Source organism: Oryx dammah, unplaced genomic scaffold (assembly GCF_014754425.2).
Source record: "Oryx dammah isolate SB20612 unplaced genomic scaffold, SCBI_Odam_1.1 HiC_scaffold_2, whole genome shotgun sequence".
Classification (NCBI taxonomy): Eukaryota; Metazoa; Chordata; class Mammalia; order Artiodactyla; family Bovidae; genus Oryx; species Oryx dammah.
This window is the reverse complement of record NW_024070186.1, coordinates 8998228-9015061: the sequence shown is the minus strand read 5'-3', so window position 1 is coordinate 9015061 and position 16834 is coordinate 8998228. Positions and strand designations below refer to the sequence as shown.

The following is a 16834-nucleotide window of genomic DNA, read 5'->3' as shown; positions in this document are numbered from 1 at the left end:
ACCTTATGGAACATTTGATCCCTCCTTAAGCGGGAGAAGAAGGCAGGGCCTCCTCCTTCTCAACTAGTCACTGCACTGGATCCTAGGACAGAGTTCTTTGCCTTCCAGACTGTGACGAGTCTCCATGTCCCACACCGCGCCACCTTGTCGGTCTCCAGCCTGGTCAGCTCTACTCCAAAGGGCCCTGTTCACCGGGCATGTCCTCAACCCGCGGGGCGCTGGTCACGGGGGCCATCAAGGGCCTCGGTTTTGCCATCGTGCCTGACCTGTGTCGGCGGTTCCCGGGGGACGTGGTGCTCACAGCGTGGGACGAGGCGCGGGGTCGGGCGGCAGTGCAGCAGCTGCAGGCGGAGGGCCTGAGCCCCCGTTTCCACGAGCTGGACATCACTGACCTGCAGAGCATCCACGCCCTGGGGGACTTCCTGCGCAAGGAGTACGGGGGCCTAGACGTGCTGGTCAACAATGCGGCCATCGCCTTCCAGCGTGAGTGGGAGCTGGCGGGGATACAGCCTCTGTGGGGAGAGCCAGACCGGGCGGGGCGGGGCTACTGCCTGAACCTCCACTGTGGGATCTAGAACACCCTCCCTAGGGATGGAGCAGAGGCCGGAAGTCACAGGGAGAGCAGGTCCTCCACGATTACAAGCTTTTCCAGTAAGAAGGCCTTGCAATAGCTTTGACCAGGGTAAAGGACAGCACCCAGATTTTGGCAGTATTGATTTCATGGAACTTTGGATGAGTTGGGTGAATTTTTAACTTCTGAAACCAATTAAAAATTGCAGAGTGGCACACAGGAGGTCATATGGGCTTCTTTCACTCAGCCTCCCCTGATGATGCCATCTTACATAACTATACACTATATTATCAAATCACAAAACACCCATTGGTGCAATACCATTCGCTAACACCAAACATTACTAGACAAAAACAGAGTTCACGGAAAAAGTACTGTGTCAAGTAAGCATTTTTACCATATGGCTTGTGGTTATTCAGTTCAGTTCAGTTCAGTTCAGTTCAGTCGCTCAGTCGTGTCCAACTCTTTGTGACCCCATGAATCGCAGCACGCCAGGCCTCCCTGTCCATCACCATCTCCCGGAGTTCACTCAGACTCATGTCCATCAAGTCCGTGATGCCATCTAGCCATCTCATCCTCGGTCGTCCCCTTCTCCTCCTGCCCCCAATCCCTCCCAGCATCAGAGTCTTTGCCAATGAGTCAACTCTTCGCATGAGGTGGCCAAAGTATTGGAGCTTCAGCTTTAGCATCATTCCTTCCAAAGAAATCCCAGGGTTGATCTCCTTCAGAATGGACTGGTTGGATCTCCTTGCAGTCCAAGGGACTCTCAAGAGTCTTCTCCAACACCACAGTTCAAAAGCATCAATTCTTCGGTGCTCAGCCTTCTTCACAGTCCAACTCTCACAACCATACATGACCACAGGAAAAACCATAGCCTTGACTAGACGGACCTTAGTCGGCAAAGTAATGTCTCTGCTTTTGAATATACTATCTCGGTTGGTCATAACTTTTCTTCCAAGGAGTAAGCGTCTTTTAATTTCATGGCTGCAATCACCATCTGCAGTGATTTTGCAGCCCAAAAAAATAAAGTCTGACACTGTTTCTACTGTTTCCCCATCTATTTCCCATGAAGTGATGGGACCGGATGCCATGATCTTCGTTTTCTGAATGTTGAGCTTTAAGCCAACTTTTTCACTCTCCTCTTTCACTTTCATCAAGAGGCTTTTTAGCTCCTCTTCACTTTCTGCCATAAGGGTGGTGTCAAGCCCTATTCTTTTTCTATCCAGAAGTTGGTGATCCCACACCGATTGCAATTCAGGCAGAAGTGACCATGAAAACAAACATCCTTGGTACCCAAGATGTGTGCGCAGAGCTCTTGCCTCTGATAAAAAGCCGAGGTGAGTCTGATTGAGCTACATATTTTGCATGTGGCAATGTGTGTGTTTCCGTGATCCTCTCTCAGCTCCTCCCACCCTCTCCTTCCCCCACTGTGTGCACAAGTCTGTTCTCTACGTCCGTGTCTCCACTGCTGTCCTGCATATAGGCTCATCAGTACCATCTTTCTACTTTCCATACACCTGGCTTAATACGCAATATTCATCTTTCCCTTTCTGACTTACTTCACTCTGTACAGTAAGCTCTAGGTTCATCCACCTTATTGATATAACTTGATTCTCACCTTGATCAACTGCTACTTGTACCTTCAGTTCAGTTCAGTCGCTCAGTCGTGTCTGACTCTTTGTGACCCCAAGGACCACAGCCTGCCAGGCCTCCCTGTCCATCACCACCTCCCAGAGTTTACCCAAACCCATGTCCATTGAGTCTGTGATGCCAGCCAACCATCTCATCCTCTGGCGTCCCCTTCACCTCTTGCCCTCAATCTTTCCCAGTATCAGGGTCTTTCCAAATGAATCAGCTCTTTGCATCAGATGGCCAAAGTATTGGAGTTCCAGCTTCAACATCACTCCTTCCAATGAACACTCAGGACTGATCTCCTTTAGGATGGACTGGATGGATCTCCTTGCCCTACAAGGGTCTCTCAAGAGTCTTCTCCAACACCACAGTTCAAAAGCCTCAGTTCTTCAGCGCCCAGCTTTTTATTTAGCATAAAACTGTTTGTGCAGTTCATTTAGTATTGTTAAGAGAGAAAAAGAGGCAACACAAAAAAATTATTTCAGTTTGAGACAAAGAACTCTTTGAATGGGAAATCACCAAACCAGAATTAGTGAGGATGGCCCGCCTGACAGGCACTCAGGAAGAGACTATTGTGGAGAAAAGGCTGAAGCAAAATAAGGAAACTGTGGACTGTCTTCAGCTTCTGGCCCAGGTGTCTCTTTGTGACTCTCAGTCCTTAGGTTCCCATTTTGTCACCTTGAGGTATTTCCGGGCTTCCGTTTTGGTTTGCTTACAGAGGCCACCAAGGAATTAGAGCCAGCTCAGCCTAATGACCTCCGTGTTTAACTCATTTACATCATGGAAACTGGCTCATGGTTAGCTATGCCGAGTTCTTCAACAACTAGTTATTTTCCATCAGTAGTACACCCTGCAGAGATTTTACCTCCATCTCCCATCACACTTGATCATCCGTATCAGTATCTTCCTATGGCTCCTTTACATGTGAGAGTTGAATATTACCAGCAAGGCCAGTGATACCCATATCACAGGACAGTAGGTAGAACATGTGACCTGAAAACTAACACTCAACAGATGCTGGCACCTGGCAAGAGAAACACTCAGTGATTAACGATTGGTTCAATCCATCACCACGTCTTATAAAAATATCCCACAGACATCCCAGGGCTTCTGCTTGACTTTCAGTTCAGTCCACTTGCTCAGTTGTGTCTGACTCTTTGTGACCACATGGACTGCAGCATACCAGGCCTCCCTGTCCATCACCAACTCCCGGAGTTTACTCAAACTCATGTCCCTTGAGTCAGTGAAGCCATCCAATCATCTCATCCTCTGTTGTCCCCTTCTCCTCCCACCTTCAATCTTTCCCAGCATCAGGGTCTTTTCAGATGAGTCAGTTCTTCACATCAAAATATTGGAGTTTCAGGTTCAGCATCAGTCCTTCCAATGAATATTCAGGCTGATTTCCTTTGGATGGACTGGTTGGATCTCCTTGCATTCCAAGGGACTCTCAAGGGTCTTCTCCAACACCACAGTTTAAAAGCATCAATTCTTCGGCATTCAGCTTTCTTTATATTCCAACTCTTACATCCATGCTTGACTTTGGCAGGTCCTAAAGCAGGAGTTACCTTGACTGCAGGTTGCTTCACTCTATCAGGCATCTGGGATAAGTGAACTAAAAGAGGATATCACCTCCTGCTCTCAGCATAATACTGACGTCTCTTATTGCATAACCCACTTAAACATCCTCAGTTCCATTCTGCCTATTCCCCACACGTCATCGACTTTTACCCATACTTTCTCATCCTTCAGAGGAATGTTAAGTTCCGTCACTGCTCATGCTGACTGCCCTCATCAATACTCGCCTAACAAGTGCCTCCCCTTAGTCCACCCCCAGCACACAGGTTGGGTTACACAGGCCCAGACTGGTGGACTCTCTAAGCTGCTGACTAGACAATACAGCTGCAGTTGCTGTTCCTCCAGATTGGCCAGATAGGTGAAGACACAGTCCATTTCAGAATTCTAACCAAAAAAGTTTAAATTTATAGTTAACTTTCTTGCTTACCAGTTATCCCCTAACTTCCAGATCATAAATTGCAGCCGGGTCCCAGAACTACAGTATGGCCAGAAAAACGAAGGTTGAAATGAAGTAGGGAAAAGACTGTAGAGTCACCCTGGCATTCTCCACACCCCTTCTTCCCCACAGGAGAGAGGAATCTATCCGGGGGCTTCTTCCAAGGCTCCCTATCATGCTGATTGTGGGCATAAGCTCGTGAGTGTCTGTAAGCCAACGTTTGAGACAACCAGAGTTTCATTTCCTGCCCCAATTCTGTATCAAACCTCTACTCTGAGCATGAAAGTGTGTTCCCTGGCCTGAGGAATGTAGCTCATCTGTCCAAATCGTGCAGTGTCTTCTGCTCCAGTGCCATAATACAACTTGGGCCCAAGGATCTGCTGCTGGCCACACGGAGCCATGCCCACAGACAGCATCTCACCCCATCAGGACATTTTCTACCTTCCCAGGGCTACTACCTGCAACTCACCTGCTCTGTGCCCATCCTTTGGCTCAAAGAATATGACTCATACCATGCAAAGACTTTTTCTCTCACCCTGTCAGATGCAGCAGGAATGGGAGAGGCACGGATAAACAAGGATCCCATCTCTGCACTCCTGCAGCACCCCATTTGCACTCATCTCATGGGGCCAGGCCCCAGTTCTATTCCTGGGTTGGGAAGAGCCACTGGAGAAGGGATAGGCTACCCACTCCAGTATTCTTGGGCTTCCCTTGTGACTCAGCTGGTAAAGATCTGCCTGCAATGCAGGAAACCTGGGTTGGATCCCTAGGCTGGAAAGATCCCCCAGAGAAGGGGAAGGCTACCCACTCCAATATTCTGGCCTGGAGAATATTGTATAGTCCATGGGGTTGCAAAGAGTCAGACACGACTGAGCAACTTTCACTTTCATGGGGCCAGGTAGCACTTCAAATAAGGACACCTGAAAACACTCAGTGGTTCCAATTGCCTTCCAGTTTTGGAAGTGGTTCTTCTGATGAGCCTTAAGTAGTTGTACTTTAATTCCTGCTAACTTCCCATCTGACACCCAGAGTATCATGTGACCGGCCCTTAAATAGTCTAGTTTCTGCTGCCCACCTCTGTCATCATACATCCAGGACTTGAGTCACCACTCCCGAGCTGATATAAACCTGAACCCAAAGAAACGAGCATCAGTTCAGCCCTCTGAACTGAGTTAATTTCACCATCCTTCAACCTGATGCTCTCTGGTCAAATTGGAACTGCCATCCACAAACCCATCAGCCCTTTGCTGGTCAACAGAGGCCTGGCATAGAGCCCTGCCCAAGTGACCTAAGGTCCTCAGCTGGTTCCAGAGGAGGCCTTTGAGAAAAAGATGCTGTCTGCTCCTGAGTGCAGTAAGGACTCCTCCAACATTTGGAGCTCTTTCCTCGATATACCGTTTTCATTTTCTTATGGAAATCTGGGCACTGCTCTCCCCTTTATACCATGTCTTTCTCTTTAGTTACCCTAGGATCATGGTTAGGGCAGGTTACAAGACTGTCTAATGCCCTTCACTCATAGTGAAGTGAAGTGAAAGTAACTCAGCTGTGTCCGACTCTTTGCAACCCCATGGACTATACAGTCCCTGGAATTCTCCAGAGCAGAATACTGGAGTGGGTGGCCGTTCCCTTCTCCAGGGGATCTTCCCAACCCAGGGATCGAACCCAGGTCTCCCACATTGCAGGTGGATACTTCACTCACAGATACAGTCTTAATTTATCTCGTAGGAAACTGGTAACTGGCTCTCCATGGGGAATCAAGTCCAACATCTCAGCAAATTGGGTATTCATTATTCTCATACATACCTTCCCAAGTAATGGTTTGTGTTGCATTTTAGGCAGAGTGGTGAACATGTCTAGCGGATGGGGCTTCAAAGCTCTTGAAAGCTGCAGCCCTGAACTGCAGCAGAAATTGAGAAGTGAGACCATCACGGAGGAGGAGCTGGTGGGGCTCATGAACAAGTTTGTGGAAGACACAAAGAACGGGGTGCACAGGAAGGAGGGCTGGCCGGAGAATAATATATATGGAGTGGCGAAAATTGGCATCACAGCCCTGTCCAGAATCCAAGCCAGGAAACTGAGTGAGCAGAGAGGAGGAGACAAGATCCTCCTGAATGCCTGCTGCCCAGGGTGGGTGAGAACCGACATGGGGGGACCCAAAGCCCCCAAAAGCCTAGAAGAAGGAATAGAGACCCCCGTGTACTTGGCCCTTCTGCCCTCGGATGCCGAGGGGCCTCATGGACAGTTTGTCCATGAGAAAAAAGTTGCAAAATGGCAATTCATGCCTGAGTTCTACCCATAGGCCCCACTTGCTTACCTGTCCTGATTAGACTAAGAATACACAGTGTTCAAAATATCTCCTCATGAGAAAAATCAAGCATGCCTACCTCTATGTAAATTTCAAAGCCACTTTGAAATGGCTACTGTTCTGTGAGATCTTTTGTGATTTCTTATGTGATCCCAGGGAATAAAAGAAGAACGGATGACAAATAATCAATAAGCATTAACAGATGAATACATGGTTCTTTATAAATGTCTGTTTGTTCCAACTGATTATATGCCGAACCAGCTCAGAAGTCTAACAGACCAAAATGTATGTAGGTCAAGGAAAGCGAGAGTACTACTTGGGGAAAGAATTATCATCAATAGGGCCAGATAGGAAATACTGTTAGTTTTCAGGTTCAGGTGGTCTCCGTGAGAACTGTTCACCTCCCCTCTTTTACCAAGAAAGTAGCCAAAGACAATATATAAGCCGACGAGCATGGCCATATTGGGTCTGCCAGCTTTAGCTGACCAGCCTCTAGTATAACATGGACCACACCATGAGGGGAAAACCTCTGCTCTGGTGCCTGTAAACACCAAACTCATGGGGAAAAAAACAATTTTAAGTGTGAAATGTGAGGGGGTGCTGGTATGAAAGATAACATCCTACAAGAACCTGAGACAATGGGGAAAATTGAGAATGGATGGGTGTGAGTGGGTATGAGAGATCACTGTCAAATCTCTTCAGGGTGAATGTGTCGTTTTTGTGGGGTGAGGTGTCAGGAAGTCTGCAACATTAGCATGGTTATGCAAAACACACACAGAAGTGGAACACATAACTAGAGTAACATATTCATAACAGTTGAACCTAGTTGGGAGAACACTTGGGTGACCACTTTACTATGCTTCAACTTTCTGTTTAAAATCTTTGAACCGAAACAGCCTGGCTCTGCCCTTTCCTGTGCAACCTTGAGCAAAATCCTACATCTACTGTATCTCCTAAATTGTAAAATGAAGAGAACAGTCATAGGATTGCTGTAAATTGTCCATATATCTGGGATAGTGCTGAAAATACACTGGAGGTGCTAACTGTCCTATGTCATGAGTCCCTGTAAGAGGGGTACAGCTGCACCCAGGGCATTGATGAGAAGCTTCCTGCTGCCCAGAACTACGTCTGGCTCCACAAAGGCCCCAAAGACTGTCACAGAGGCTCCATGTCGTACAGATGCCCCTTCTGTCATGGTTACCTATCACTGTCCACCTCTAATTGTCAGCCCTGGGGAAGTAAAAAGTGACAGCCCCTGAAGGCAAAGGCAGGGCCCTTCCTGAAGTCAGGCTGACCTCACAGCTGTAGGCCTTCAACTAGTCTGTCATTTTCCTCCCCCTGCACCCCACCCCATATGACAGCAGAGGATCATCAGTGTCTAGATCAACAGTCGGCATCCCACCTGCCAGTTCGGAAATGGATAGTGGAATCGCAATGATCATGCACCTAGTTCCAGAAAATTAAAGCTCACGTGATAAACCAGTTGTTAACTGTGACCTAAGACAAATCAAAATGTATGCACTTTCAACAAACCTAAGGATATGTAACTTTTAAATACAACATTCCAACTATGACCCTGCACAGTAAGAGGTTCATAAACAACCCTTCAATATGGGACACACTGAATTCCAGAGTCAGATAGCCTGCCCACACAGAAAGTCTAATCACAGGACCTATTGTCAAAAGCCGAGTTTCTATCAAGAGAGAAGGCAGACCTATGTCCTTAGAAGTAGTTTACTGTTGTTCAGTCACTCAGTCATGTCCAACTCTTTGCATCCCCATGGACTGCAGCACGCCAGGCTTCCCTGTCCTTTACCAACTTCTGGAGCTTGCTCAGACTCATGTCCATTGAGTCAGTGATGCCATCCAACATTTCATCTTCTGTCGCCCCCTTCTCCTCTTGCCTTCAGTCTTTCCCAGCATCAGGGTCTTTTCCAATGAGTCAGTTCTTTGCATCAGGTAGCCAAAGTATTGGAGCTTCAGCTTCAGCATCAGTCCTTCCAATGAATATTCAGGGTTGATTTCCTTTAAGATGGACCGGTTTGACCTCCTTGTGGTCCAAGGGACTCTTAAGAGTCTTCTCCAACACCACAGTTCGAAGCAGTTACCTAAGTAATTTCACTGCATCTTAGGAAGAAGCAACCATTCCAATTCTGCAGGTTTGATGGACCTGAAAAGGCAAAATGATAGGATACCAAAAGAGGAACTCCCCAGGTCATTAGGTGACCAACACGCTACTGGACATCAGTGGAGAAATAACTCCAGAAAGAATGAAGGGAAGGAGCCAAGGCAAAAACAACACCTAGTTGTGGATGTGACTGGTGATAGAAGCAAGGTCCGATGCTGTAAAGAGCAATATTGCATAGGAACCTGGAATGTCAGGTCCATGAATCAAGGCAAATTGGAAGTGGTCAAACAAGAGATGGCAAGGGTGAACGTCGACATTCTAGGAATCAGCAAACTAAAATGGACTGGAATGGGTGAATTTAACTCAGATGACCATTATATCTACTACTGCGGGCAGGAATCCCTCAGAAGAAATGGAGTAGCCATCATGGTCAACAAAAGAGTCCCAAATGCAGTACTTGGATGCAATCTCAAAAATGACAGAATGATCTCTGTTCGTCTCCAAGGCAAACCATTCAATATCACAGTTATCCAAGTCTATGCCCCAACCAGTAATGGTGAAGAAACTGAAGGTGAACTGTTTTATGAAGACCTACAAGACCTTTTAGAACTAACATCTACAAAAGATGTCCTTTTCATTCTAGGGGACTGGAATGCAAAAGTAGGAAGTCAAGAAACATCTGGAGTAACAGGCAAATTTGGCCTTGGAATGCGGAATGAAGCAGGGCAAAGACTAATAGAGTTTTGCCAAGAAAATGCACTGGGCATAGCAAACACCCTCTTCCAACAACACAAGAGAAGACTCTACACATGGACATCACCAGATGGTCAACACCGAAATCAGATTGATTATATTCTTTGCAGCCAAAGATGGAGAAGCTCTATACAGTCAACAAAAACAAGACTGGGAGCTGACTGTGGCTCAGATCATGAACTCCTTATTACCAAATTCAGACTCAAATTGAAGAAAGTAGGGAAAAACCGTTAGACCATTCAGGTATGACCCATTTCCAATCCTTTATGATTATACAGTGAAAGTGAGAAATAGATTTAAGGGCCTAGATCTGATAGACAGAGTGCCTGATGAACTATGGAATGAGGTTCGTGACCTTGTACAGGAGACAGGGATCAAGACCGTCCCCATGAAAAAGAAATGCAAAAAAGCAAAATGGCTGTCTGGGGAGGCCTTACAAATAGCTGTGAAAAGAAGAGACGTGAAAAGCAAAGGAGAAAAGGAAAGATATAAGCATCTGAATGCAGAGTTCCAAAGAATAGCAAGAAGAGATAAGAAAGCCTTCTTCAGCAATCAATGGAAAGACATAGAGGAAAACAACAGAATGGAAAAGACTAGAGATCTCTTCAAGAAAATTAGAGATACCAAGGGAACATTTCATGCAAAGATGGGCTTGATAAAGGACAAAAAATGGTCTGGACCTAACAGAAGCAGAAGATATTAAGAAGAGGTGGCAAGAATACACGGAAGAACTGTACAAAAAAGATCTTCATGACCCAGATAGTCATGATGATGTGATCACTAATCTAGAACCAGACATCCTGGAATGTGAAGTCAAGTGGGCCTTAGAAAGCATCACTACAAACAAAGCTAGTGGAGGTGATGGAATTCCAGTGGAGTTGTTTCAAATCCTGAAAGATGATGCTGTGAAAGTGCTGCACTCAATATGCCAGCAAATTTGGAAAACTCAGCAGTGGCCACAAGACTGGAAAAGGTCAGTTTTCATTCCAATTCCAAAGAAAGGCATGCCAAAGAATGCTCAAACTACCACACAATTGCACTCATCTCACATGCTAGTATAGTAATGCTCAAAATTCTCCAAGCCAGGCTTCAGCAATACGTGAACCGTGAACTCCCTGATGTTCTAACTGGTTTTAGAAAAGGCAGAGGAACCAGAGATCAAATTGCCAACATCCGCTGGATCATGGAAAAAGCAAGAGAGTTCCAGAAAAACATCTATTTCTGCTTTCTTGACTATGCCAAAGCCCTTGACTGTGTGGATCACAATAAACTGTGGAAAATTCTGAAAGAGATGGGAATACCAGACCACCTGACCTGCCTCTTGAGAAATCTGTATGCAGGTCAGGAAGCAGCAGTTAGAACTGGACATGGAACAACAGACTGGTTCCAAATAGGAAAAGGAGTATGTCAAGGCTGTATATTGTCACCCTGATTCTTTAACTTCTAGGCAGAGTACATCATGAGAAATGCTGGACTGGAAGAAGCACAAGCTGGAATCAAGATTTCCAGGAGAAATATCAACAACCTCAGATATGCAGATGACACCACCCTTATGGCAGAAAGTGAAGAGGAGCTAAAAAGCCTCTTGATGAAAGTGAAAGAGAAGAGCGAAAAAGTTGGCTTAAACTCAACATTCAGAAAACGAAGATCATGGCATCCGGTCCCATCACTTCATGGGAAATAGATGGGGAAACAGTAGAAACAATGTCAGACTTGATTTTTGGGGGCTCCAAAATCACTGCAGATGGTGACTGCAGCCATGAAATTAAAAGACGCTTACTCCTTGGAAGAAAAGTTATGACCAACCTAGATAGCATATTCAAAAGCAGAGATATTACTTTGCCGACTAAGGTCCGTCTAGTCAAAGCTATGGTTTTTCCTGTGGTCATGTATGGATGTGAGAGTTGGACTGTGAAGAAGGCTGAGCACCGAAGAATTGATGGTTTTGAACTGTGGTGTTGGAGAAGACTCTTGAGAGTCCCTTGGACTGCAAGGAGATCCAACCAGTCCATTCTGAAGGAGATAAGTCCTGGGATTTCTTTGGAAAGAATGATGCTAAAGCTGAAACTCCAGTACTTTGGCCACCTCATGCGAAGAGTTGACTCATTGGCGAAGACTCTGATGCTGGGAGGGTTTTGGGGGCAGGAGGAGAAGGGGATGACCAAGGATGAGATGGCTGGATGGCATCATGGACTCGATGGACATGAGTCTGAGTGAACTCCGGGAGATGGTGATGGAAAAGGAGGCCTGGCGTGCTGCGATTCATGGGATTGCAAAGAGTCGGATATGACTGAGCGACTGAACTGAACTGAACTGAACTGATGGACCCAGCACAAGATAGTAACTGTACTCCTTCCTTTTTTTTGGAGACCTACACGTGCATGCATGCAGCACCTCTAATGATTTTTTTTCCTCTGCCAGGAATCCCTAGTCCCCTAATGACCATTCACCGAGCAGTTTTGTTTGGAGGACGCTCACCACTCCACCCTGCAAACCACAGTGTATCTCAGAGGTGGGATCAAAAGAGGGCTGTGTCCTGGTTTAGCTCAGGATGCTGCACCAGGAAAGAGTGCAGTCAGGAGTGGTCATTAGGAACCTTCAGGAACATCTGGCCCCTCCTAGGAGGGAAGGTAAGGGGTGGGTTCTCCTTCTCAAGTAGTCCTAGCACTGGACCCGGGAACACAGTCCTTGGCTTTTCTGCCTGTGATGGGCCTCTGCATCCCACTCTGCCCCACTATGGGTGGCCACCAGCCTGGTAAGCTCTACTAACTGGAAAGGGCCCCGTGCACCCTGCCATGTCCATGTCCAATATCCCTGTGGCGCTGGTCGCCGGAGCCAACAAGGGCATCGGCCTTGCCATCGTGCATGACCTGTGCCTTGCCATCGTGCATGACCTGTGCTGGCAGTTCCTGGCCTGCTACCTGACATGCTGTCTCCCGGGCTGCAGTCCTCGTTTTGCCCCAAATAAAACTTAACTCGTAACTCTCACATTGTGCATCTTTTTTAGTTGACAGGTTCAAACACATCTTTATTAATCAAAATAGGAACCATTACAATCAATACGTTTTTGCCAATGAGAAATAAGTTTGTTTATTCCAGTAGCATAATGCCATGCTTCAGGATTCAGTGAACTCTTGGAAAGCATTTTCTGCCTCTTCTGGTTGTGGAAGCGTTTCCTGTCTGATATTACAGCCATGTACATGAAGGTCATTAAAGTGAAAAGGAATTGGTGAAATTACTGTTCACATATTTTATTTAACCCACCACAACCAGAACATCATCCCTGTAATATGTAATGAGAATGCAATTAGTGAGATAATTTATAATTTGTTGTACTGTGTCTTAATTTTTTTTTATTTTTTATTTTTAGTTGTGCTGTGAGTTCCTTGCTGCACAGGCTTTCTCTCGCTGCAGCGCTCAGGTTTCTCACTGCCGTGGCTTCTCTTGTTGCAGAGCACAGGCTCCTGAGCACAGGCTCAGTAGTTGTAGTGCATGGACTTAGTTATCCCTCAGCATGTGGGATCTTCCCATACTGGGGATCAAACCCATGTCCCCTCCATTGGCAGGCAGATTCTCAACCACTGGACCACAAAGGAAGTTCAGTCTTGACATTTTAAGAGTTACAGCACATCACAATTTAGACTGTTTACATGTCAAGTGCTTGGTGACTACCAAACTAGGCAGCATGGTTTTTGTTTTTGTTTTTGTTTTTCAAAATAATGTGAAGATGTTACTCTGCTAATTACAACTCTCCTTCAGGATTCAATTTATAAGACTGACTAGTGATTGCTAATATACAATTTCTAATTTTTTTTTTCAAAAGTTGAATTTTTGCCTTAAATGCACAAACTTTTAAAACATAGCTCGGTTGGTAAAGAATCTGCCTGCAATGCAGGAGACCCCAGTTCAATTCCTGGGTTGGAAAGATCCCCTGGAGAAGAGAAAGGCTACCCACTCCAGTATTCTGGCCTAGAGAATTCCATTGACTATATAGTCCATGGGGTGGCAAAGAGTTGGACACGACTGAGTGACTTTCACTTTCATACACACACATACACATATTGTAAACCAAAATCTCAGAAACAAAGACCTGAAATAAGGAAAGATTTATTAATATTTGGGGTTTATTAGGACTGCATCCAGGAGACATAGATTCAAGAAGTACTTTAATTGTGTGCCACTAGACTACAAAATAGAAGGAAGCATATAAAGGCAAAAAAAAAAAGTAAGGTCACAGTTACAGAAGTTGTTTGCCAAGAATTATAATTGGAGCTGGCAAAAAAACTAAAGTTTTGTTTGTTTGTTTGTTTGTTTTTTTTCCATTAAACAAGGGTTGGTTGAGTTCTGCAATGTTTACAAAGGTGCAAGTGGGAATCTGAGAAAACGAGGTTGAGGGTAGCAGGTGTTCCTTTGGATTTGATACAGTTCAGAAAGATTCAGTTGTTAGTGATACAGGACATGTCAGAGCCCAGATCCTCAATGGCTGCCCAACCTCGTTATATTTCTGTGAACTTTGATTATTCCACTAGGACTCAAATCTGTCATCCACACACAGATATAAAATGTATTGTCAGGTCTTTCCTGGTGGTCCAGTGATTAAGACTTCAAGCTGTCAATGAAGGGAACATGAGTTCCATCCCTGGTTGATGAAGTTCCACATAGCACACACCCAAAAAATGTATTTTCACATGGTCCGTGCCATATTCTTTAAGTTCACACATGCAAATATTAAAAATACATATAAGACCAGAGTTGACCTAATCCTTACCTGATGATTGATGTCATATTATATTGGGACTGTCAGTCTGGGGAGTCAGACGACTTTCCAACTCACAGTAGCCAGCCAAGATGGTCCCTTGACCCCCGCCGCCTATTCAAACCCTTTGTGGTCTCCTCCCACATTAGACCAGAATTGGCCTGTGTGACCAACAGTCATGGCAGAGTAGTGGTATGTAATTTATGAAACTAGGTCATAAAAGACCCTTTTTGCCTTCTGTCTTTCTCACTGTCCCCTGGATCAGTCACTCTGGAGGAAGCCAGCAGCTACATCTTGAGGATGCCCAAGGAGCCTACACAAAGGTCCACTTGGCTAAGACGTGAAGCCTCCAACCAAGAGCCACATGAGCCAATAACCTTGGAAGGGATCCTCCAGCTGAGGTCGGGCCTTTAGAAGATGCACCCCAACTGACATCTTGACTACAACCTCACAAGCCTTGAGCCAGAACTGCCCAGCTAAGCCAATACCAAATTCCTCCTCTATGGAAACTGGGAAAACAAATTTTTCATGATTTAATCACTAAGTTTGACTAATTTGTAATGGGACAAAAAGTTACCAATACACAGCTTTAATTTTAAAATTAAAATTGGCAATGGAGAATCTATATCTGTAAAATTTTGTTTAGATATGAATTACTTAAGGTACCGAAGACTTTTATAGCTTCACAAATTTGGTATTACAGAATATATATTTTTTCAGTTCAGTTCAGTTGCTCAGTTGTGTCCGACTCTTTGCGACCCCATGAACTGCAGCATACCAGGCCTCCCTGTCCATCACCACCTCCCAGAGTCCACCCAAACCCATGTCTATTGAGTCAGTGATGTCATCCAACCATCTCATCCTCTGTTGTCCCCTTCTCTTCCTGCCCTCAATCTTTCCGAGCCTCAGGGTCTTTTCAAATGAGTCAGCTCTTCGCATCAGGTGGCCAAAGTATTGGAGTTTCAGTTTCAACATTAATCCTTCCAATGAACACCCAGGACTGATCTCCTTTAGGATGGACTGGTTGGATCTCCTTGCAGTCCAAAGGACTCTCAAGAGTATATATTTTACACCAACCATTTCTTAGCACTTTAAAACAAAATTTTTATATTAAGTATTGATAAGCAAAATAGAACACTGAAATGTTTTACTAAGTAAAAATTCTGAACACTGAAATGTGTTCAGTTCAGTTCAGTTCAGTCTCTCAGTCATATCCGACTCTTTGTGACGCCATGAATTACAGCACGCCAGGCCTCCATGTCCATCACCATATCCCGGAGCTCACTCACACTCACGTCCATCGAGTCCATGATGCCATCCAGCCATCTCATCCTCGGTCATCCCCTTCTCCTCTTGCCCCCAATCCCTCCCAGCATCAGAGTCTTTGCCAATGAGTCAACTCTTCTCATGAGGTGGCCAAAGTACTGGAGCTTCAGCTTTAGCATCATTCCTTCCAAAGAAATCCCAGGGTTGATCTCCTTCAGAATGGACTGGTTGGATCTCCTTGCAGTCCAAGGGACTCTCAAGAGTCTTCTCCAACACCACAATTCAAAAGCATCAATTCTTTGGTGCTCAGCCTTCTTCACAGTCCAACTCTCACATCCATACATGACCACAGGAAAAACCATAGCCTTGACTAGACGGACCTTAGTTGCCAAAGTCATGTCTCTGCTTTTGAATATGCTATCTAGGTTGGTCATAACTTTCCTTCCAAGGAGTAAGCGTCTTTTAATTTCATGGCTGCAGTCACCATCTGCAGTGATTTTGGAGCCCAAAAAAATAAAGCCTGACACTGTTTCCACTGCTTTCCCATCTATTTCCCATGAAGCGATGGGACCGAATGCCATGATCTTCGTTTTCTGAATGTTGAGCTTTAAGCCAACTATTTTGCTCCCCTCTTTCACTTTCATCAAGAGGCTTTTTAGCTCCTCTTCACTTTCTGCCATAAGGGTGGTGTCATCTGCATATCTGAGGTTGTTGATATTTCTCCCAGCAACCTTGATTCCAGCTTGTGTTTCTTCCAGTCCAGCGTTTCTCATGATGTACTCTGCATAGAAGTTAAAGAATCAGGGTGACAATATACAGCCTTGACATACTCCTTTTCCTATTTGGAACCAGTCTGTTGTTCCATGTCCAGTTCTAACTGCTGCTTCCTGACCTGCATACAGATTTCTCAAGAGGCAGGTCAGGTGGTCTGGTATTCCCATCTCTTTCAGAATTTTCCACAGTTTATTGTGATCCACACAGTCAAAGGCTTTGGCATAGTCAAGAAAGCAGAAATAGATGTTTTTCTGGAACTCTCTTGCTTTTTCCATGATCCAGCGGATGTTGGCAATTTGATCTCTGGTTCCTCTGCCTTTTCTAAAACCAGCTTGAACATCAGGGAGTTCACGGTTCACGTATTGCTGAAGCCTGGCTTGGAGAATTTTGAGCATTACTATACTAGCATGTGAGATGAGTGCAATTGTGCGGTAGTTTGAGCATTCTTTGGCATTGCCTTTCTTTGGAATTGGAATGAAAACTGACCTTTTCCAGTCCTGTGGCCACTGCTGAGTTTTCCAAATTTGCTGGCATATTGAGTGCAGCACTTTCCCAGCATCATCTTTTAGGATTTGAAACAGCTCCACTGGAATTCCATCACCTCCACTAGCTTTGTTTGTAGTGATGCTTTCTAAGGC

At 45.3% G+C, this 16834-nt stretch overlaps 1 protein-coding gene across 1 annotated transcript; it reads left to right on the top strand.

Annotated features, from left to right (window-relative positions):
- The first annotated feature begins 197 nt into the window (after positions 1-197).
- LOC120880873 (carbonyl reductase [NADPH] 1-like) lies at positions 198-6726 on the top strand. Its single transcript, XM_040264277.1, has 3 exons — positions 198-483; positions 1801-1908; positions 6050-6726. The coding sequence occupies exons 1-3, from the start codon at positions 198-200 to the stop codon at positions 6511-6513; spliced, it is 858 nt and encodes a 285-aa protein (XP_040120211.1). The 3' UTR covers positions 6514-6726.
- The last annotated feature ends 10108 nt before the right edge of the window (positions 6727-16834 follow it).

Bases quoted from the DNA above. Each gene is read 5' to 3' on its own strand.
- LOC120880873 (XM_040264277.1), top strand. From the start codon at position 198: ATGTCCTCAACCCGCGGGGCGCTGGTCACGGGGGCCATCAAGGGCCTC. The intron at 484-1,800 runs GTGAGTGGGAGC...TCTATCCAGAAG, and splicing joins TGCGGCCATCGCCTTCCAGC to TTGGTGATCCCACACCGATT. The intron at 1,909-6,049 runs GTGAGTCTGATT...GTTGCATTTTAG, and splicing joins GCCTCTGATAAAAAGCCGAG to GCAGAGTGGTGAACATGTCT.